The sequence below is a fragment of the Callithrix jacchus genome, chromosome 3, assembly GCF_049354715.1.
Source record: "Callithrix jacchus isolate 240 chromosome 3, calJac240_pri, whole genome shotgun sequence".
Lineage (NCBI taxonomy): Eukaryota > Metazoa > Chordata > Mammalia > Primates > Cebidae > Callithrix > Callithrix jacchus.
Window position 1 is genome coordinate 188,844,427 of NC_133504.1, and position 23,100 is coordinate 188,867,526.

Below are 23,100 nucleotides of genomic sequence, written 5' to 3' on the forward strand. Positions count from 1 at the left end.
AGTGGGGAGAGACATGTATCTCTCACGTGGGGCTCTAGGAGTCAGGTGAAGGCAGTTGGGGCCCCACAGGCATTTGAATAAGGCGCCCCACTCTGGGTATGTCCTCCTAAGAGGCCCCCTTATTTCTCTCTCCCTCTGTTGCTTTTCTCTCCTCCTCCCTTTTTACTTTTTCTTCTTCCCCTCTCTCCTTCCCCCATTCCTCTCTCAACCTTGTTTCCACTTCTTGCTGCCCTTCTTGCTTCAACAAAGGTTGATGTAGTCCCAGTTCCTGGGCGGAGGCTGGGGGATGGGAGTGAAGTCCTGAGGGCAGGCATTGCTGTGTCTCTCCAGCTCCCGCCCCAGCCAGGTCACTCCCTCTGCCCCGCCTGCACAGATTCTCACCACTTCATTCCTGCCCCCACCGCCCCTACCGCCCCTATAGGCCACCAGGTCACTCCAGTTTGGTACCAGTGCCTGGAGGGAGAGGCACGGCGAGGGCCCTGCAGCCTAGGATCCACCGATTGGCTCTTGCTGGTGTCTCAACTCCGCACGAACCAGCGCTGGGAGGCTCGGCTACAGGTGTGACCAGGGCAAGGACTGACCTGACCCAGAGCAGAAGCGCGCAGAGTCCCATCCTGCCACGCCACAAGGAGGGAAGAAGGAAAGACACAGTGGCAGCAAAGAGCCCTCCCTCACCCCTGCGCCCCGCGCCCGCGCCCGCGCCCCTTGCTTCAGCCTCAGGACGGTGCCACCAGGGCAGAGTGGGTTCAGCACCCTGGACAGCACCAAGGTTGCGCTGCCTTTTGGGGGCCCCCCTGGCTGCTCCAGCTCTGAAGGGCAGCGCCCTCCGCCCGGGCGCCCCGGACCCCGCACTTGCCTCCGCTTTCCTCTCTGGACGTCCCAGAAGCCGTGGCGCGCCGCTCCGCCGCCGCGCTTTCCCAGGTCCGCGCCCGAAGCAGAGCCATGAGCACCGCAGGGTGCCAGGAGAGCCGCTAGCGCCATGGGCACCGGCGAGGCGCTACTGGTGGGGCTGCTGGTGCTGGTGCTGGCCGTGGCGCTGCTATCCAACGCGCTGGTGCTGCTCTGTTGCGCCTGCAGAGCCGAGCTCCGTGCGCGCGCCTCGGGCGTCCTCCTGGTGAACCTGTCTGTGGGACACCTGCTGCTGGCGGCGCTGGACATGCCCTTCACGCTGCTCGGAGTGCTGCACGGGCGGCCACCATCGATGCCTGGCACGTGCCAAGCCATCGGCTTCCTGGACACCTTCCTGGCGTCCAACGCGGCGCTGAGCGTGGCGGCGCTGAGCGCGGACCAGTGGCTGGCTGTGGGCTTCCCGCTGCGCTGCGCCCGACTCCTGCGACCACGCAATGCTGGCTTGCTGCTGGCCTGTGCCTGGGGACAGTCACTGGCCTTTGCTGTCGCTGCCCTCGGCTGCTCCTGGCTTGGATACAGCAGCACCTTCGCATCCTGCTCGCTGCGCCTGCCGCCCGAGCCGGAGCACCTGCGCTTCGCAGCCTTCACCGCTGCGTTCCATGCCGTGGGCTTTGCGCTGCCACTGGCAGTGCTCTGCCTCACCTCGCTCGGGGTGCTCCGGGTAGCGCGCAGCCACTGCCGGCGCATGGACACCGTCACCAAGAAGGCGCTCGTGCTGCTCACCGACCTGCCCAGGTAGTTAGCCAGTGCGTGCCGACCGGCCCAGGCCAGGGACTCGGGTGCCTGTGGGCATCATCACCGTTACTCGCCTAGAGCTCACTGCCGTGGGGCTGCCACTGCATGCTGCTCACGGCTGTTTCCCGTTGATTTATTGGTGCAGACACCGCGGGGGCTTCTGTTTCCTGGAATATGTGCTCACAGTGCACAGGGAGCTTTGTGCAGAGCGGTGGGGTGTGCACCTCCATGAGGGGTTCCCCGGGTCCTGCTGTGGGGACCTGGCCCCACCCCTCCTGTGAGTGGCCTGGGACTGAGGCATCTGCTCATTTCTGCCCACTGCTGACCCAGTGCCCTTGCATGGCCTTGGGCTGTAAGTCTTGGGCAGGGCCCAGTCCCCCATGCTTTCTGCGCATGACTTGGCAGGATTTCTCCCCGGATTCTCTAGCTGGTGTTGCCATGGTTCCAAGTTACCTCTGTAGGGTGTTCACCCTTGGGCCCCCCCCTCCACAGAACCCCCAGGAGGCTCTCCTGCTGGTGGGGAGGGACCGGCCGAGGTGGCTTCTCCCTCCCTGAGAATCCTAGCTTTGCCCCTCCATCAGCAGGCCTGCTTCAGTTCCCTCTGTGTGGAGAAGGATGAGCCGGAGGGAAAGGAGGAGGAGCTGGCCCTTTTTTCCAGGCCTCCTTTATTTCACCTACAAAAAAGCAAGCCCACCTCTTTCCATTGTTCTTCCCCTCTCTGCCATCCCTCTGTCCTCCTCTGGTTCCAGGCTAAACATCCTCCTGAAACCCTCCCGGCTGCCCTCACTCCAGCCCCGGGGCTCTGGGCCTGGGCTCTGTCCCTGCCCTTCCATCATCCTGACCACTGTCCTTTGTCCCCACAGTGTGCGGCAGCGCTGCCTCATCCAGCAGAAGCAGCGCCACCACCGTGCCACCAGGAAGATTGGTGTCTCTATCGTGACCTTCCTCATCTGCTTTGCCCCATACGTGGTGACAAGGTGAGTCCTCCTGTCGTGGGAAACTCTGTGTGGGCTTGGCCTCAGTTGGGCAGGCCTCTGAGTTCTCCCAGCCGGGAGGGCGGCCACCATCACAGGACCCTCCTCTACACCTGACGGACTGTGGGCCCTGCAGTAGCTCCGGGGAAAGACCCTGGGAGGGAGGTGGCACTGGCCCCCATCCTGTCCTCTAAATGAGGAGACTCTCCTGGGTACAGGTGGAGATGGGTTCAGTGAATCAGCACCTGGCTCTTTAAACCCAGGAAGCTTTCGGTGTCAGGGGACCTGGGACCAATCCAGACCTTAAACTCCACATCTCCTGGGCGTGGAGTCAGGAATCTGGGTGGAAGGTCGGGCTGGAGCCTCGGGGCAGTGACACCGCCAGGTGAGTGCTGTCTTTGCTCCTCTTTCCTGGAGTCCTTGGCCTGAGTGTTTGTTGAGTCAGAATTACCTGGAGCCACAGGTAATTGGGAAAGATTGCGTGTAAAGAGCTGCTGGTGCCATTGTCACAGTGCGGTGCTGAGGGTCAGGGGAGTCTGCAGTTTTTGCCTCTGGGGTTCTTGGGTCACCTACTCGGCCACTTGGCCAGTACCTTAGCTCCACTCAAGGAAATGTGTGCACCCTGCCTTGCTGGATGGCACCATGGTTAGACAGAGGCATGTTTATTGGAGATGCTGACTGCTTGCTGTCATGTCTCGCCTTTCTTGGAAGCCCATGGAATTTTTGGCCAGGCCCTTGCAGTACCCAGGCTCTTTGGGAGGTCTCCACCTTGTGTGTTGTGCCACTCAGGAGGACCCTCTGAAGGAAGAAGCTCCTAGGAGGGGTCCATGGCCCTCATCCTCAAGGAACCCAGGTTCCTGCCCCAGGGGAGGGAGCCGGTGGGAGTAGGGTACCAGGATCCTGGTTCTGTTTGTGTAGGGTCCTCCTGGGGTTGCTATCCAGTGCAACCTTGTAGGGTCTGCCAGCCTCTCCAGATGTCTGCCTGTGTTCCCAGGTCACTGGGTTTCTTAGGTGTTGTGTGGGGGCAACAACTGTGTCCCAGGAACCCGGGAGACCCCTGAATGCTCATGCAGAGTGGCGCGGGCTCTCTCCTGCCTGCCAGGCTCCCTCTGAACTCTTCAGAATCAGCACTTGGGACATGAGCTCTTGGCCACTGATCCAATCTGGCTTAGGGACAGGGAGCCGGGTTTCTTGTGGATCACAGGTACCCTCCTTTCTCACATGTGTGTGTTGTGAGGGCACATGCACATGCATGTGTGTGTTCATACACACACATGCATGTATGTACATGTGTGTAGAAGGTGGGTGCTGGAATTTCAAGAGCTCCAGTATTTAGTTTTGAAATTTTAAATGAATGAGGAGTGAGACTGGCTCGCTCAGCCATGCTGTCGTGTTGATCCATGTTTGTAACTGTTATTTTCATGTGTGTGGACAAGGCTCCAAGCATGTGTGTGAGCATGCATAACTATGAGCACACACATGAGTGTAAGAGGGAGAATCCCACACAAAGCCATTAAGCCTGCCTCTCAACGTTGTTTCTCCATGGCTCCAGCTCTGGGATCTGGGCAGCTCAGTCTCCCTTCTCTGTGAAAAATGTGGATACAATATAGCATTAATGAGGTTCTATATTCCTTCATGCACTCACTAAGCTTCTCACGAACTCCTACTCTGTGCTAGGCTATGCCTGCTCCTGCAGTTACAAAAGCAAATGGAACACAGGCTCCTCTTGGTTCTGATGGCGGGAGATGCAGGTCAGCAAGACTAGGCAGGTGTTTCAGCAAGGTAGGGGCCTTGAGGGATGGCGCTGGGAGCAGCACAGCTGGGTCAGAGTTTGGACAGACCCGCCTGACCGGCGCCTCTCATGTCACAGGAGGGAACCGACACAGAACCTCGCTCCCGAATGCATGCACGAGGTTCTAATGTGGTCGGTGGCTTAACGCATAGAAGTCAGAGGCCCAGGAGTGCGCGGTTCCTGCTGCCCCTTAGAAGGTAGTGCGCTCATTCCAATCATTCTTCAATTGCTAAAAATATTTCAGAGTGCCTCTCCTGGGACTTGTTTTCAGAACTGGATGCACTGTTAGGCTCTTCTGTGGACATCTCGAAGGTGAATTTAACCTGGTTAGAAATAGCTCAGAGTCGCCTTGAGCCAGCTCACTTGGGTAAAGTGGGTAAGAGCGCTGGGGACATGGGGACATGGCATTGTCCTTTGATTTCTTGTTTGTCACCCTTGAGTTTTATTGACTTAATTAATGGTGTGGATTAAGTCCCAGAGGTGTGCAGCACCGAGACCAGGAGGGCGGGGATACAGAGCCTCCCTTGTAGAGTCTGTGGTCTACTCGGGGACGGCAGATGGACACTCACCAGGGGCTGAGCATCAGTGGACACATGAGTGAGCCCCCTTCTCCACAGCGTTGTGGCCGGTTGGAATCCTGGTAGTTGACACATGACTTCTGCTTCCAGCGTGGCTCTAGACACAGCCTCAGCTCAGTGTTTCTGATGACTTCCACCTGCACTGTGGCTTAACCAGGGGACGTGTACATGCTGGCATGCCTGTGGCTTTCTTACTCAACCGCAGCTCAGTCCCCTAGTGGCTGAAAGAAATGCCATGCTTCTCAGAACTGTTGATATGACCCTCCTTCCCACTTGCCTGATGGCTGGTTGTGACCAGTCTCCAGTCCATGCTTGATGGTGGGCTCCCTGGAGGTGGGGGGTGACAGTGTACCTGAAGTGAATGTGCTGGCCAGTGGCAAAGCCCTTTCTGGACTATCACTTACTGTAATTGGACCCTCACTGCAGCCTAGGGTGGGCGGTTAGTGCCATGACGGCCTTGGACCTGTGTCCCTGCCCTGGTTTTTGGCTTCTGGATGCCTCTCCTCTGGCCCTGCCCCTTGCCTTCTCCCTGTCCTCACACTCTGGCCCTGCCCTTCAGCTTCTCCGTGTCCTCACACTCTGGCCCTGCCCCTTGCCTTCTCCCTGTCCTCACACTCTGGCCCTGCCCCTCCCCTTCTCCCTGTCCTCACACTCTGGCCCTGCCCCTCCCCTTCTCCCTGTCCTCACACTCTGGCCCTGCCCCTCCCCTTCTCCCTGTCCTCACACTCTGGCCCTGCCCCTCCCCTTCTCCCTGTCCTCACACTCTGGCCCTGCCCCTCGCCTTCTCCCTGTCCTCACACTCTGGCCCTTCCCCTCCCCTTCTCCCTGTCCTCACACTCTGGCCCTGCCCCTCCCCTTCTCCCTGTCCTCACACTCTGGCCCTGCCCCTCGCCTTCTCCCTGTCCTCACACTCTGGCCCTGCCCCTCGCCTTCTCCCTGTCCTCACAGCCCCTCAGCTTGGCTGCCTGCCTCCCCACCCCCATCCTGCTGGACTGGCCTCCTTGTAAGGGAGGGAGTCAGTCTGATCTGTGGCTGCACCCCAGCAGCTGCTATGTTTGTGGGTGGTCAGCAGGTGGTCTCCAAGCTAACAAGTGACCCAGCCAACCTTGTAAGTCACAGGCATGCAGTCCTTCTGAGTAGGGGTGGGACATCCTGGGACAGAAATTCACTGCCTAGGGGGTCATCAGACTGATAGGGAAGGCCCTGGCCTTTGGGCCAGGAATTGGGAGGTGAAACAGCTGCCACTGGTCAGCAAGTACGCTGGTGACAGTTGTTAGAAGCTTTGTCCTACTCCAGTCTCTACCCCAGGCTGTGCTGAAAGCAGAGGGGTCTGTCAGAGTCCCCAGAGGCCCACCCCCTGCTGCGTTCCCGTACGGGGAGCCCAGCCCCTTCCACTCTGAGTTCTAAGCTGGTTTCAGATTAGAAATCAGGGATGCCCTTGAGCCTCTCTGAGTGATGCTTCGAGATGGTGGGTAGGGAAGTACCCTGTGTGTTGTGCGGTGCCCCTGGGCACCCGGAGAGCAACTGCTGTTCCTGTGGGTGAGGTGCTCACACTTGCTCAGGGTCTGTTCTGCAGCCCAGGTTGACACCTGTTCCTCCAACGTGGTTAGTAGCCTTGTTCCGATTTGTTCTCAGCATTGCCCGGGTTTGGGAGATAAATGCCAGGGGGAGTCTGGTTGGGGCTCCCAGAGCTCACATCCGGAGTGTCTTGGTCTGCAGCATGGAAGTGGGAGTGGCCCCCTCGGTAGCTGGTTCTGTGGGCAGGTGTCTGTGGCAGGTGTGCGGGCAGGTGGGTGGACTGAGCAGGAGTGTGTCTTGTCACCCCATTTTAGGAAGAGGATCCCGAGGCTCAGGGTGCTGGTGCAGAGCCCCCTCACTAGTGAGCGTCAGGGCTGTGGCGTGTACTCAAGTGTGGTTCTAGCGCCTTCCCCCTCACAGTGTGAGTGCGTGGCGGGTGCTGTCACTGGGGCTGAGTCAGCTGCTCCTCTCCAACAGGCTGGTGGAGCTCATGCCTTCCGTCACCGTGAACCCCCACTGGGGCGTCCTCAGCAAGTGCCTGACCTACAGCAAGGCAGCGGCCGACCCGTTCGTGTGCTTCCTGCTCTGCCGGCCGTTCCGCCAAGTCCTGGCTGGCATGGCGCAGCAGCTGCTGAAGAGGTCCCCGCCCCCAGCGTCTGCCCACCACAGCTCTCTGGACGCAGAGAATGATTCCTGCCTGCAGCAGTCACGCTGAGGGCCTGGCAGTGCATCGGTGCTCCCCGCCCCCCACCCCCATCTAAAGAGCCCTGTGGAAGGGGCACTGTCCCTGCCACAGAAACACTGCTGGGGACCCACAGACACTGGCAGCTTGACTTTGGGCTGAGGCTGAAGCGCAGGAGGGGGGAAGGAGAGGGGCGGATGTGGGTGTGGGCAGTAGGAGCGAGGGAAGAGAGCTCCAGGCTTGGCCCCCTGGCCGCTGGGTGGCCCTGGGACAGTGACTTTTCCTCTCTGAGCCTCAGCTTCCTCACCCTTGTTCTGGGGTTGTGATGCTTCGAGATGGTGGGTAGAGAAGTGCCCTGCGTGGCGTGTGGTGCCCATGGGCGCCTGGTGATGACTGCTGTTCGTGTGGGTGAGGTGCTCACGCTTGCTCAGGGTCTGTGCTGCCGCCCAGGTTGACAACTGTTCCTCCAGCCTGGTTAGTAGCCTTGTTCTGATTTGTTCTCAGCATTGTGCAGGTTTGGGCGATAAATGCCAGGGGGAGTCTGGTTGGGGCTCCCAGCACTGACAGCTGATAGTCTGTGGACAGGGACCAGCAGGCACGGGCAGCCCCTGGGACACGCCATCTCTGGAAGGCTGCAGGTCCCCAGCTCCGTGCCTGTCCGCTGTGACTGCCCGAGCGGGCACACAGATGGAGCCTCCCTCCAGCCTTTCCGTGGTTTGCCAGGGGGTTGGCATCTTGACTGGGGAGGACGTGAAGACTCTGTGCTCTGACCCTCTTCTGGTGAAGATATCATCGGAGCACATGACCTCTGCTTCCTTCCCCCGAAGGCCACTGCTGGGCCTCTGGATCCTAGATATGAGACAGTCAAGAGATAGAAGTAATGGCCAGGTCCCAGGTGTCTGGAGAGTGTGGCAGGATGGGGAGAGCCTCGCTCCTCAATGGCAGTGCTGGGGGAGCAAAGAGAAGCTGGAGTGCCCCTCAGTAGCAGTGTGCATCTCCCCCAGGTTTGTAATCACAGGACGCCATTGCCAGGTGGGGGCACCAGCCATCAGTGTCATCGGATGTCCCCATGGTACAATATTGAGGACTTGTGTGCACATCTGTCCTATTTCACAGCTCAGGGAAAGAATGATGTGCAGTGCATACGGGCCTCGGTGGAGAGGTGTGTGCGTGAATGAGTGAGCGAGTGAATGAATGGACACAGTTCTTTCTCCAGCCCCTGGCATTGCTGTTTTTTTTAAGGCCCAGGGCCCTCCCCTGCAGAAGTAGGAGGGCTGCAAGACCTCCACTCATGGGACTCTCTGATGGGCCTCGCCCACGGGCTCTTGCAGGTGTGCAGCCTGTGTCACAACACCCTACACCAAAGGTCGGCAGTGCAGGGAGAGCGTGGACATCAAGTTCTTTCCTTCCAGGGGTGGAGTTCTGCGGAGACGCGGCACATGCAGCTGCCACTGGCTCTTGGTATTAACAGTGGACAACCCAGCTGAGGCAGCTTCACGGATTCTTCTCCAAAAAATCCAGGTGTTTTTTTTTTGTTTTTTTTTAAAAAAAAAGCTTTTTGAGACAGGATCTGTCTCTATTGCCTAGGCTAGAGTGCAGTGGTTCAATCTAAGCTCACTGCAACCTCCGCCTCCCATGCTCAAGCCGTCCTCCCACCTCAGCCTCCTGAGTAGCTGGGACCCTATGCAGTGCCACCACACCTGGCTAAGTTTGTATCTGTAGAGATGAGGTGTCACTTTTATTGCCCAGGCTGGTCTTGAGTTCCTGAGCATAAGTGATCCACCCACCTCAGCCCCCCAAAGTGCTGGGATTCCAGGCTTGAGCCACCGCGTCTGGCCAAAACCAGGTGTTATTTGCTGACTCACCAATGCCTCCCCAAAAAGCGTGCAGTTTTAAGAGAGTTTGTCAATCATGAGACATAATTCAAACAAAAGCAATTACTGTTTGGAATAATAGCAACTATAGGTATGCGGTCAGGAAACAGTTAAATCATGCGCGCACGCACGCACACAAGCAGATCTGGTCAGTTGCATCCAACCCAGCACTCCAGCCTGGGGGTCCAGGCAGGAGGTGGGGATGCAGGTGTCACGGCATGGTTCATGGAGGGCGCGTGAACTTGAGACCCTGCTGCACCCTAGTGCCCCTGTGCTTGCAAAGGAGAGTGCCTGCACAGAGAAGCAGCTTGGTCCCCGTTGTTTAAAGCTCCAGAGCCCAGGCTGTGAGCTCCTTGACCGAGCCCTCTCCTGTCCCAGGGAGCTCCCCATGTGGGAGGAGCCTGCCAGCCAGCAGGGCTACACTCTGTGTTACTGGGTCTCTGCCAGGCTAAAGCCCGTGGTCACTATTTTAATCCTACTCAAGGAAGTGCGTGCTCCCTGCCCTGCTGAAAGGCACCATGGTTAGAGAGAGGCGCGACGCTTATCAGAGACAGTGACTGCTGGCTCTCACAGTCGCCTTCCTCGGAAGCTCCATGGAATTTTCTAGAGCAGGCATCTTAAGCCATTCCCTCCGCGCTTGTCCACCAACGCGTCTGGCTCCCGCGCTGTCGCTGTCTTTGGCCTTAGGCTTGTGGCCTTTTTTTTTTTTTTCTTTCTAAATTTGAAAAATACTTTTCACTTGCACTTAACCGTGTTGCAAAATGATGTTGGGTCTCAAGAACGTCTCGAATCAATCAACGTTTTATTCCGAGGGTGTCTCATTTCCATGGACAGGGAAAATTCTGCCTTGTATTCACCACAGTTCAATTACCAGGAGAGCAGAGCTTTCTAGAAGTCTGGGCTTGCATGCAGTCCCCTGCCAGGCTTCTAAGACCTCCAGGCTGGGCCCTACACCCTGTGTATGGGGAGCCTTCTCCCATCGTTTTTACGGTAGAGCTGCAAGCTTGGGAGGCTTTCCCCTGGTGGGCGGGAAGCACAGAGCTGGGGGGCTGTGAGGCTGGCAGGGAGCTTGCAGGACATAACTGCTCATTTATTTTTGGGGGGACCAAGGGATTTTTATCGATTCCATCTGTCACAGGGCTGCAGCAGCCCATGATGGGTGGGGCAGAGGGAGGCCCTGTGGGAGCCCAGAGTGACAGGCCTCTTGGCTTGCCTTCTTGTCCTTTCGAGACCACGATCTGGTTCTCTCGAGCCTCCCTCCTGCTCACATGGGCTGAAAACCCAGGCCAGATGTGGTTCTGAGCCAGGATCCCTCTCTTCATCCCCTCTGCGCTTGCTGACTCTGGCCCTCCTCCTGCCTCATGTGGCACCCATCCATGGCCAAGCTTCTGGAGCCTTTCCTGGGCCCTGGTGAACTGGCCCTTCCCTGCACCCACCCTCCATCAAGCAGAGCAGGCTCCTGGAAATGTAGCCGAGAGCAAGTTGTGCTCCTACCAGAAGCCCTGAGGAGTCCCGGGGCTGTGGTCTCTGCTCCTGAGCCTGGCATTGCTGGCCCTTTCTGTCCTCTGCCCCCACTGCTCCCCACTCCCATCCACATGGCCTCAGACTAAAGTGCTGGGTGCCCTGGTCTACTGGCCCCTCCTGGGGGCTGCATCCTTTCTGGACCTTCTCTTAGTTCTTCCTCCTCCTCTGCTTAGCCGAGTCCCTCCACCTGACCGAGGCAGACACAACCCTCCCTCTTCAGCTCTCACAGCCCCAGCGCCCCTCTCAAGAGTCCAGCCATAGGGCGGGTAGGAGTGGGGTCAGACCCATTTTTATCCCCAGAACCTGCTGTGCAGCAAGTGCTGGTGACGGCTGCATGCACACATCATGTCTTGCTGGGGCGCAGGCTTCCATACACTGATGGGCTCCTCCGGTCTGCCACGCTGCCCCACCCCATCCCCACAAGCCCCGAGGTGGGCACTATGTAATTTCTCAGTGGAGAGCCCCAGGCTCAAGGGGCCAGGCCACTGGCTCAAGACCCTTTGAGCGGTGAGTCTGTGCTCTTTTTTTTTTGAGAGGGAGTTTCGCTCTTGTTACCCAGACTGGAGTGCAATGGCGCGATCTTGGCTCACGGCAACCTCTGCCTCCTGGGTTCAAGCAATTCTCCTGCCTCAGCCTCCCAAGTAGCTGGGATTACAGGCACGCGCCACCATGCCCAGCTAATTTTTTTGTATTTTTAGTAGAGATGGGGTTTCACCATGTTGACCAGGATGGTCTCAATCTCTTGACCTCGTGATCCACCCACCTTGGCCTCCCAGAGTGCTGGGATTACAGGCATGAGCCACTGCGCCCGGCCGAGTCTGTGCTCTTTTGATGACACAAGGTGGTTTCTCTCCTAGAAGCTTGTCCTGCAGCCCACCACCCCCCTGACCGTGGGCCTACCCACCTGGCAGCACCGTGGGGGCTGTGCTGTCTGACCACACCTGCTGCTTCACTGACTGCCCAGGCATGGCTGCATCCTGGCCCCATGGCCCACTGCCCGCTGGGCTGGCTGGACAGTGTCTGGGATTTGTGGGAAGGGGAGGACTTGTTTTCCTCTTCACTCCCGGGCATGATTAACCCCGTCCTGTGATTTGCCCCTGAAGAACCATTTAATTGTAGAGGAGAGAAGCTGGTTCCAGGAAAGATGACCAAATTCTTCTCCCCGAGTCTTAAAAAGTGACATGAGCTAGCACTCACTCAATTTCCTCAAATCTCAAATGCCATTGATTTGAAGCTGTCTCACTGTTTTAGGGACTGCTGGGAAGGAAGAACCCGAAGTTAGGGCCGTGCTGGGAGATGCCCTCACAGGTGGGCCACTCGTGGCTGGACTAAACCTGCCATAGCAGGGGACAACAGGGAGGCGCTGTGCCCCACCCCAGCGCTCAGGGAGGAGGAGAAAACCCTCCCCACCGGACTGCATACTGCCAGCTGGGGCTCTCGAAAGTATGAGTCTGAATTTGCCCTCAGACTTGGGCTGGAAAGCTCAGACAGGGAAGCCAAAGGACCATGGCCCCGGGGGCTGGCTGGGGCGGTCAGAGGCGCTTCCAGAGGACCCCGCTGTGTCCAGGCAGAGAGGGTAGCGCTGGACGCCAGATGCCCCAGATCCCAGGGGTGTGGAAATGGGCATCCTGGAGCAGATGACCTCAAGGAAGCAGTACACACTGGGTGCCAGTGATGAGTTGGGGCCACAGTGGGTACTGTCTCCATCATCCCAACCTCTGGGCCAAGAGGCTTTTCCTGAGTTTCAGGGCTGAGGGGAAGCTGGCTCTGGTGCCTGGTGCTGGTGCGCTGGTACAGCCGGTAGAGGAAGCCACGAGGCATATGGCTCCTAAAGGTTCAGCCGCCCAGCAAAGCCCCCTCCCCTCATCCACAAGGGGGACAAGGGTAGGAAGGCAGGGAAAGGCCTTCGCTTTCCTCACTGGACAGGCCCTGGGCAGGAGGACTTGGCCTGGCTCATGGCCAGCTGGGGTCAGCACTGTGGCCAGAGCCCCCTCCCCCCACAGACACAGCCTGTGCAGGACTGAGTTTTAGGATCACCAGGGAATCAGTAGATGAGCCCCACAGGGTGGCAGATGGGGAAACTGAGGCCCAAGGAGGGGCTGGGGTAGGGGGGGCCCTTCGGAAGGGGCGGAGCCCTCCGCCCGGAGCAGACAGGGATGTTGATCTGCTGTCCTCACCCCTCCCCCAGCGGCATCCTTTCTCTAGCTTCTGGCGCTGCCCACTGTAACCCGACTCCTGCATTTGCGTTTGGGGCGCCCTCCCTGCGCCGGGGGCGGGAGCCCAGTGAGCGCAGAGCCCCGGCCCGTGCAGCCTGAGTGCCACATCACTGCGCCCGCGGCCCGCCGCCCCACCATGCCGCCCCCGCCGCCGCTGCTGCTCCTCGCCGTCCTGGTCGCCGCCGCTGCCCGGCCGGGGTGCGAGTTTGATGGGAGCCTTGCCGGTAAGGCCGCCCCCTGCCCCCACCCTCCACCCTGCAACTTCCGGGGAGAGTGACCCGTTGCTTCCCAGGGGCCCACGAGCTTTCTCCCCGTAGGTCATCTGCCCATGACCCCGGGGAGAATGTCTCCAAAGTGGGCACCATGTGGCCTGAGACTGGTAGGGTGACCTCGCTCCTGGACGGGGACACCAGGCACGCTCTGTATGGCATCCAGGTGGGGGCCCCAGGCTGCAGAGGGACACCGTGCTTGGGCCAGGGGTGAGGTCCCTCTCCTGTCGGGCACAAGAGCTGGGTGCCCTGCAGGTGGGTCTGAGGGAGCAGGTGCCAGGACTTTGTGAGAGGCCATCCAAGGTCCCGGAGTCCTTCCAGGAACGGGGCGGTCTTTCTGGGCTGTGGCAAACTCTTGACCCCTCCCTTCCAGCTGGGGCTGTGAGGTGGACCACAAGTCTCCGGAAGTGGCCCTGAGGGCTGTGTGGGCTCCCTGGAGGGATCTGGGGCCAGGAGAGGGAAGGGGCACAACGACCGTCTGGGACCTCACCCAAGGTGTGTGCAGCGGCTGTGGGGAGCAGACAGAGGCTGGGGGCTGGATCCTGGGCTCCCACCTGGCCTCACAGCCTCTCCAGGTGTAGGAGTACATCTGGCCAACTGTGCTCAGGGCTGTCATCAGGAGCAGACATCTGGGCTCCTGCAAGGGCGGGGCCCCATGTGGGTCCCAGGGTGCAGGGTGTCAGGTTCAGGATCGCTCGCTCTCAGGGGTTTGTGGATACCTGAGAACCGCCTGTGCCCGGCAAGAGGCTGTGCTAGGAGCGATGCCTCTCCCCCGTCCTATTGATGCCTGGATTTCCCCTCTTGCTCCTTGCCTTATGTCTGACCTCTTCTCCCCACTGTGTGGGCGCACAGGCAGGGGGGTGTGTGTGTGTGTGCACATGCAAGTGTGTGTGTGTAGGCACACATGCAGGTGTATGTGTGTGTGTGGGTGTGTGGATGTGTGCGCACATGCAGGTGTGGGCGCACATGAAATATGAGTGTGGGTGTGGGTGCACATGCAGGTGTGTGTGGGTGTGTGGACACACATGAAGTGTGTGTATGGGTGCACATGTAGGTGTGTGTGGGTGTGTGTGGGTGTATAGGTGTGTGGGTGCACATGTAGGTGTGTGTGGGTGTGTATGGGTGTGTGGGCACACATGAAGTGTGTGTGTGGGTGTGTGGGTGCTGCTGGAGCTTGTGCAGAGTTGTGGATGGGCCTCCCCTCCACTCCTGAAAGCCCAAACAATATCTAGAATCAGACTTGTTGGAGACCACAGCCCCCTCCTCCAGGAAGCTCTCCTGACCTGCCCTTTCCCAGGGAGAGGTGTAGCCTCCTCCTCTGCACGCAGGCAGCACAGACCACCCTGTCCTCACCCAGCTGGATTTGGTGGGGGGCTGGTCTCTGTCCCTGGCAGGTTCTGAGCACAGCTGTGGCCTCAGCAAGTGTTTCTAGGGTAAATCACTCATCCTCCAGTACAGTCTCTCCTCTTACGGGCGAGGGTGGAAGTCAAGGACCTTTCCGGTCCACAGGCAGAAGTGGGCAGAGCCAGGCAGCTGCAGTGTGGGCCGCCCACCCCGGGCTGCTAGCTGCCGTGTCCCTGTCTTGCCATCTGGGGCTCACTCGGAGCAAGCCTGGAGCTCTCCCGCTCTGCCTCTCCCTTTCCCGATAGAGGATTCCCTGTCCTCACCAGACCCTGGGGACTTTCATGTTCTAGGCCTGGGATTCAGATTCTGACTCCTCAGCTCCTCTGTGTGACACTGGGTAGATGGCCTGACCTCTCTGACCTCATGCAGGTCTCATCCCTGACCTGGGCACAACCAGTGGTCAGTTTAGGAGTGGGAGGACTGACTCGATCTCACTCCCCCGTTGAAGAAATGCTGCCACCTCGTGGTTAAGAGGCTTAGAACCATTTCAAAAGCAGCTTTCGGACCAGCGCCGTCCAACAGAAACCTTTGCCAGCCACACACAGAAGTTTACATGTTCTAGCAGCCACACGAAAGAGGTATCAGACACAGATGAAATCGATTTTAATAACGAATTCTATTTAACCCAATATGTCCAAAATATTCCAGTATTTTTACATTAACATAAAAATTATTAATGAAATATTTACACTGTGTTTAGCACTGTCTGAAATTTGGTGTGCATTTTACACGTCACACACGTTGGTTTGAACTTGACACTTGTGAGGGGCTCTGTAGCCACGTGGCTCGTGGCTGCTGTACTGGAGAGCGGGGCTTGAGAGCCTTCTATGGGCACAAGCTTTCATCCCGCTGTGCATTTGCAAGTCTGCAGGGGGATGTGGGGATGTCTGTGTCCCACGGTGGGTGGGGTGGGGAAGTGATGGTGAACAGACCAGCCACCCACGGTTGCCCTGGTTTGCTCTGTGGCTGCCAGCGCAGGTGTGGCCTGGGATAGGCAGACCGTGGGCTTTGGGTCAGTGGGCCCACCCCTGTGTGGTGAGGGGCAAAACCAGAGGCCTCTGGAGGCTGAGCCCGCTGGTGAAGGTCCAGCCACATCATGGAACTGGCCATGTGGCCTTGGGGCAGTTGAAGCCCCTGTGGGCCCCTCCCAGGCCATCCTGCCTCTCCTGTGGCCACAGCACCCCTGGGGCTTGCTGATTGTTGGGGGTAGAAATGTGTCTTCCAGAAAAGACACACCGATGACATCACCCCGGTACCTGTGAATGGAAACTTACTTGGAGATAGGGCCTTCGCAGATGAAATCTGATTACCATGAGGCCACACGGGATTGGGGCAGACCCTAAGCCCAGTGACTGGCATCCCTGGAAGAAGAGGGAGATTTGGATAGAGACAGGCCCAGGGACAGAGTTCACACATGACAACAGAGGCAGGGACCGGGGTGCTGTGGCCACAAGCCAAGGAGCACCTGGTGCTACCAGGAGCTGGAAGGGGCAGGAGGGGTCTTCCCTTAGAGCCTTCGGAGGGAGTGCCGCCCCGCAGATGCCCTGATTGCAGCTTCCGGCCTCCAGGACGCCGAGCTGTTGCTGCTTTAACCCATGCATGGTGGGCACTTTGCTAGGGCAGCCCTGGCGAACAAACCCACCCCCTCTGTGCCTTGTACATGGCGGCCAGTGGAAGGGGAGTGACCGAGCCCAAAGACAGTCTTCTGGCCCTTTGGGAAACCCCGATGAAGCTGCACAGCTGGTTGGGGGTCGGACGGACAGTTCTGCTCCTGCGTACGGTGCACCCCGAGCCTCTGTTGAGCGCTCACTGGGCACCTCGCCCTGCTGTCGTATTAGTCTCGATGGGTCCTCCGACAGCCCTGTGAGATAGGGGTGACCGTTATCCCGATTCACACATGAGGAAACTGAGGCACAGGGAGTGGTTCATCCTGGACCCTTAGTGCCCTCATTGGTGAATAGGGAAGACTCAAAGGCACAGGAAGCCGGGAGGGCTCACCTGTCCAGGCCCTGTGTGATGGTCCAGTCACTCATATGGGTGCTCAGTGGCTTTGGAGGAGCAGGTGCAGGAATGGACACCTCACCTTGCAGCTCCCCAAGGCTAGCAGAGGCCCCGGGGTCAAGCTCAGTGCAGGATGGGACAGCGAGTCAGCTGATTGCAAAGCCTGGTGCGGGCCTGGCCCCATTGGTGGCCAGCTCTTCACACTGGTGCCCACTGGGGCTCCGCGTGGGATGGGTGCTCACATGGGTCTGTGTGTGGATCAAACCTTTTATCTGTTCTTCCCAACATCACCCAGTTGTCTTTAGCCACACAGACTGCAGGTGAGAGCACACCGTTTCAGGCAGAATCCCGGATCAGCTTGTTTTTCATTCCCTTTTCCCTAAAGTGTGGGTTCAAGCTGTCATGCCTCCTTTATGCTGCAGATGGGTGGAGTCTGGGGACGCTCTGGACCCTGAAGGCCTGAGAGTCACTGAGGGTGCCCGGAGAGCCCCACGCCCACAGGCCTATGACAGCCGTCATGGGGACTCAAGCTCCCTGTGCTCACCCCAGAGCACATTGTAGGCACCCGTGGGCATGGATGGGCGGCCACAGGTGGGCAGGCACACTACAGCCCCCTCCCTCAGGTGAGGCCGGCAGCCCCACTCTCAGATGCTCCAGGAAAGCAGTCCCCTTCGCTGTTACTCTCCCCTGCCTGGCACAGCATGGGCTCCTGCAGCTGGTCTATGTGTTGTCCTGAAATTGTCCCAGTAAAGACATGCACTGTGACTCTGAAGCCTCTAACCCGTGCCAAATCCTGGGCTGGGCCCAGGTCTCATCTCTGTATTTCTGCAAAATGATAATCGTGAACCCACGTGAAATGGGGGAGACGGAGACCCGAAAGAGCCACGTGTCAGGGCCCCTGCTGTGATGCAGGGTCTGCACCTGGGCCCGGTGGTCTGGGGCTGGGCATCTTTCCTGCCCTCCACGGCCCCCGTGGCCCATGGTCCATGTTCCCTACCATCTTGGACAGGGAGGGAGAGTGAGCCCAAGTGCCACTGAGCCTTCCCCAGGGCCACCTGCACACACCCCGTTCCCCACCTGGGAGCTCTGTGCCGACCCCTTTGGTCGTCCGTTATGGGTGTGGAAACCGGATGTCTCCTAGGAGCGCCTAGTGGTGGACAGGGCCCTAAACGTTGCCATCCCACCAGAGCTTTGTGAGCCGATTGGTGTGGGGATCCGAGACTGTGGTTGCCCAGCCCACGGTGGGGAAACCGAGTCCCAGGAGGTTCCCAAGAGTGGGAGCTGCCTGGCCGCAGAGCAGCCCAGGTCTCTGTGACCATTAGGGCTGTTGGCCTGTTTGCTTCCTGACATGTGCTCAGCCAAGTTTTCACAGCCCCCAGATCCCAGGCTGAGCGCGGAAAAACGGCCGGAATCTCTCAGCTCCAGGCTCTGGGTTTCGGCTGGAGGTGCAGGGTCACAGCCAGGCCTTTTCCTCCATTCCAGCCTGCTTGCCGCCTCCCCCTGGCCTTTCCACCCACTCCACATGACCCTCGGGTCACGTCCCCTCTCCGGGTTCCTGCTGCTCCCACCACCCAGCCTGTGACCCCTCTGGCCGGGTGGACTCCGGCATGGGCCGGTCCCAGCATTAGTTGGGCTTTAAACCTGACACCAGGTTCCCTGACTCGGAGGCGTTCTCCTGCTTGATGCACACAGAGCCTTGAGCTCTGCTTCATCCGGGGCCCCTAGCAGCTCGCATTGCTCAGGGTGGCTGTGTTTGGCCTTCCCAGGGGTCTTACTATTGGGGTCTGTGTCGGGGCTTCGGAAAGGGCCCTCAAAACCCCCGGAATGCGAGGAGAGTTTTGTGCGTTGACCCTTCTTTCTTGGAAGAGGGCCCCTGACTCAGGAAACAGGGAGAGGCCACACCCTGGTGGTGGCCTTGGGGGTCCGGAGCCTGTGTGGCTGACTCTGGGAGCGTCTGGGTCCATGGTGCAGCGGTGCCTGCTGGTGAGGGCTCTGGGGGCTGACTGGTAACGCTTCTGGAATCTTCTGAGGACTCAGCAGCTTACTGGGGGAAGCTTGAGATTGGCCACGGGGGAGGTGCTTGCATCACAGCCCTCACAGACCCCACATCAGGGCTCTTCTGTCCCGGACAGCAGGCTGTGGGCACCGCTGCTCAGCCCCGGGCTTTGAGCTAGATGCCACTGCCCCCACTGCTGCCCCCACTCACTGCTGTGAGTGGGTGTCTGACCTTAAGCAGGTCGTGTGAGTTCTCAGACAGCCTTGGCACCTGGGAAGTGGGGGTGACTGCTGCGAAGGCTCCATGCGATGGCACTGGCAGAGGGTGGCCCAGGCTGGTCCCCGCCTGTGCTCAGGGGCCCTGGGTGTGTGTCGCCTGGTGAGTGAGGTGGGCGAGGCAGGCCCCTAACGGTGCTGTGTGTCTCTTTCCAGGTGAATGCCACAGGCCGCCAGCTGCAGACAGCGGTACAGTACCGGGACCTCCCTGGCTTCTGTTCTGTAGGAGGGCTGCAGCCCCCACACTGTCAGAGCACTTTAGGCCGCTGAACACGTGATGGCAGAAGTGGGTAATGGATAACACAGCCCGATCATCAAACCAGAACCCCCTCGTAAACAGCCAGAGAAAAATTAGACACAACAGAAAAAACATCAGCCAGGAAAAGGTTCCCCGGCTTCCCACCAGGCTACGCCCAGCCTAGTCCCTGCAGGGACATCCTCTCCATCCGTCCCCGCGCCTGCCTGCTCCCGTCCCGGCTCCAGGGGTCAGCTCTAGGTGGGCTGGGCCAGGCCTCGCAGGCACACATGCTGCGTTTGGCCCTTGTCCACGTGCATTTCGTGGTCTCTGGCTCTGTGCTGGGCCCCTGCTGAGTCTGGGATGTGGGTGAGTCCCCTCCCCTGCCGGGCCCCGATTTCCTCCTTTGTGAAGTGAGGAGGGCTGGACGGACCTTGTGAGATAGTTTCAGAAGTGGTGTGAGATCCAGCCAATGTCAGGTGCTGAGGTTGGGGCTTAGGACAGGGCTTTTTCCCTGAAAGGGGCAAACATTTTATGGTGGCCTCCTGACAGATTTGAGCATCTGATATGTTCTAAGTGGAGGAACTAGGCTTTTAAAAAATCAGAAAAAAGTTTTCCCGGTACAAAATCAACGACATCTGTAAAATGTCTGTTCTATTGTATTTTTTATTTATTTCATTTTTGTTTTTAGAGATGGGAGTCTTGCTATGTTACCCAGGCTGGTCTCAAACTCCTGGCCTCAAGCGATCCTCCCATCTCGGCCTCCCAAAGTGCTGGGATTACAGGTGTGAGCCATCACACCCGCTGTAAAGTGTGGGAAGCAGGGCAACGTGAGGCAGAAAGAATCCTTTCCTGGCCAGGTGTGGAGGCTCACGCCTGTAATCCCAGCGCTTTGGGAGGCTGAGGTGGGCAGATCATGAGATCAAGAGATTGAGACCATCCTGGCCAACATGGTAAAACCCCGTCTCTACTAAAAATACAAAAATTAGCTGGGCGTGGTGGCGTGCATCTGTAGTCCCAGTGACTCAGGAGGGTGAGGCAGGAGAATCACTTGAACCCAGGAGGCAGAGGTTGCAGTGAGCCAAGATGGCGCCATTGCCCACTGCACTCCAGCCTGGCGACAGAGCAAGACTCCATCTCAAAAAATAAAAAATTAAAAAAATCCCATCCTTTCTAGACTTTGACATGAGAAGTGGCAAAATGTCATGAGAAGTGGCAAAATGTCATGAGTTGTCCCATGCAATGCCACATCTGGAAAGTGTAATTGAAGAAAAGAGAAGGCCGCCTGGAGGTGCGGGCATGGAGCCAGCGGCTGTGTGGACACAGTCTGCTCCCAAGGGGGCTGCTAGGCCAACGAGGGCCTTAGAGATGGGGCATCTGGAGCTGGACTAACAGCTGTGATGAGGAAACAGGAAGGGGCCCAGGGGCAGTAAGGACCTGCCTCCTGCCCGGGCTTAAGGCGTCCGTGTGAGCTGCGGAGCAGAGATGAGCCCGGCTGAGCTGTATCTGCCATTACCTGCTTCTCATCCCAGTCCTGAGCCCCACCTGACCCTTTAGGGTCCCCCAGAGACACGAGACACCCAAAGCAGGGTGTGTCTTTGGGACACCTTTGCACTGCGCTGTGGCTCCCAGGTGGGTTTTGCCTGTCCAGCCTAACTCAGTGTCGGCTGGCCGCCTTCATGGGCCCTTGCGCAGGGGGAGACGCTGAGACTCAGGGCAGCCTGCTGCAGCGTGCTCGCCAGTGGGTAGTTGAGTCTGGTTGGTCTCAGGCGCCTTCTCTGGTCTCCCACAGGCTCTGATTCCTGCACAGGATCTGCTGTCCTGGTCCTCCCCTGCCAGACTGTGGGTGCCCCTCCTTGCAGGCCCTGGCCCTACGTGGGGTCCCCTTTGTAAATGTCTGACGCGTGACGGTCAGGGCCACTGCAGGAGGGACTGACCTGCCGATCCTGCCTCCCTAGCCACCTGCGTGGACCTGCAGCTGAGGACCTGCAGTGACGCCGCCTACAACCACACCACCTTCCCCACCCCGCTGCAGCACCGGTCTCGGGAGGCGGTGGAGGCCAGCTCCGAGTACATCCTGCTGAGTGTCCTGCACCAGCTCCTGGAGGGCCAGTGCAACCCGGACCTGCGGCTGCTGGGCTGTGCTGTGCTGGCCCCTCGGTGTGAGGGCGGCCGGGTGCGCAGACCCTGCCGGCACGTCTGTGAGGGACTGCGTGAGGCCTGCCAGCCGGCCTTCGATGCCATCGACATGGCCTGGCCCTACTTCCTCGACTGCCACCGATACTTCAAGCGTGAGGACGAGGGCTGCTACGACCCGCTGGAGAAGCTTCGGGGTAAGGGAAGGTGGTGGGGCCGTCCGCATGGTCACGGGGTCCAGGTGGTCACGGAGGACCTAGAGCCACACTAGAAGAAGTGCGAGGCCTTTTCCATCGGCGGCGGTGCTGCAGGCATTGGCGGAGGGCAGGGCTGCTCCCCAGGTTAGCATGTTCCCCACAGAACAGTGGCAGGCAGGGCTGGGGGCTTAGTGCAGATGGGGAATCCTCTTGCTACCCAGGGGCCCCCAGCAGAAGGCTCCAGTCCCTTAGGGGCAGGCTGGGGTGGAAGGTGCTGAGTCTGATTGGGGGCAGTGCCCCTGCCCAGGGTACGATGAGGAGGCCTCCTGTGGGGGAGCCTGGGCTCAGAGGGCAGGGCTGGCCCCGGGGGTCCAGTCCTTGGCGACAGACCCTCCAGCTGCAGCGCTTGCACTGGACAAGGGTGGGCAGACTATTTACTCTCCCCAGGAAGCCTGGCGGGCAAAGCTTTACGACTGCCTGTTGCTGGGCCTGGAAGATCACACAGAGGCTTTGGCCTGAAGTGAACAGTGGGGTCTGCACTGCCCCGTGGGCTCAGGGAGGGAGAGGGGCTGTGGAAAAGCCTTCGGGATCTTGTGTGGATAAACCAGTGGAGGGGGAGTGGGCAAACCTGGGCCACAATGGGCCACTTGTCTCCGAGGTGAGCAAAGAGGTCCCAGAGGGCCGGTTGGCAGTGGGGCTAGTGGGTCCCACGAGTCGGTGTCCGCCAGAGACCCTGCGTGACCTGCAGCAGCCCTGGCCTGTTAGACTGTCCTGTGGGAAAGAAATGTTCTATTCTGCGCTGTCCAAGACAGTCATACCTGCTGCATGTGGCCGCCGAGGCTGGGCTGCGACTCCTGCCCCTGAGGCCTGGCTGTGGGCATCTCATCGCCTCTGAATGAGTCTGAACCTGCCTTTGAACAGCCTAGGGCCAGCATTGTCCACGCTCACCTGTGCAGGGCAGCGTCCGCTTGTGGTTGGGTTCAGAGGACCTGACTGTGGGCGCCACACATGCTAGCTCACGTGAGTCTCACCACAGCCTTGCTCCGTGGAAGAGGAAGCAGCGTCTCGGGAAGGGTGACAGCACTGGGGTCTTTAGCTGGAGTGACCCAGGCCCATCACGGGTGGAGGGGTGAATCGGCCATTCATCAAACAGCGACCGAGTGCCTGCTGTACATGTGGCTCTGTGCTGGGGCGTTGAGGGGGGCAGGAGAGGGGACGCAGACACCCTGGGCTGGGCTCCGTGAGCTCTGGGTTCCAGGCTGTGTCAGGAGCTCAGGGTTGGTCCTGGCACGTCTCGGAACCTCTGGCTCCCAATCTGAGAAGGGCGGACCCTATCTGCCCCGGGTTCCCAGGCAGATGCAGCAGCAGGGGGTTGCCCTTTGCCAGCAGGTGGGAGCCAGCTGCCGGCTGAGCTCAGTCCCTCAGAGGCAGTGGAGGTGCCTGGGGGAGGCCAGGGAGACGAGGACGGGCGCCAAGCCCACAGCCTGGGAAAGCCCAAGGACATGGCTTGAGGTTATTTTGGGCATCTCCTATGCCAAATTGCTGGCTTCCTCTGCTGTCTTTCCTCCGGAGAATCGTTTTGAGCAGAAGCAAAACCACAGGGTGAGGAGAAGCTTAGAGAAACACGTTAACCCTCTGTGGCCCCAGGAACAGCCTGCGGGCACCTGTGTCATGTTCCTGTGGGCCTGGCTGTGCCACCCCCGGCGAGGTGGAGGGAGCTGGGGGTCACAGGTCGGTCGTTAGGGCTCCTCTGTTCTAGTGGAGGAAGGATGGCAGGGAAGCCGG

General features: G+C 59.2%; 2 protein-coding genes across 2 annotated transcripts in view; both read left to right on the forward strand.

Annotated features, from left to right (window-relative positions):
* Positions 1-979: 979 nt before the first annotated feature.
* On the forward strand, positions 980-7,267 carry GPR78 (G protein-coupled receptor 78). The gene is made up of 3 exons (XM_002746029.4): positions 980-1,644; positions 2,508-2,621; positions 6,984-7,267. The coding sequence occupies exons 1-3, from the start codon at positions 980-982 to the stop codon at positions 7,219-7,221; spliced, it is 1,017 nt and encodes a 338-aa protein (XP_002746075.2). The 3' UTR covers positions 7,222-7,267.
* Positions 7,268-12,868: 5,601 nt separating this feature from the next.
* The window catches only part of CPZ (carboxypeptidase Z), a 30,558-nt gene continuing 20,326 nt past the window's right edge, over positions 12,869-23,100 (forward strand). The window contains exons 1-3 of the mRNA XM_002806673.6: positions 12,869-13,026; positions 18,904-18,936; positions 20,941-21,315. Of these exons, the coding sequence (XP_002806719.4) occupies positions 12,939-13,026; positions 18,904-18,936; positions 20,941-21,315 (496 nt within the window). The 5' untranslated portion in view covers positions 12,869-12,938. The remainder of the gene's footprint in view (positions 13,027-18,903; positions 18,937-20,940; positions 21,316-23,100) is intronic.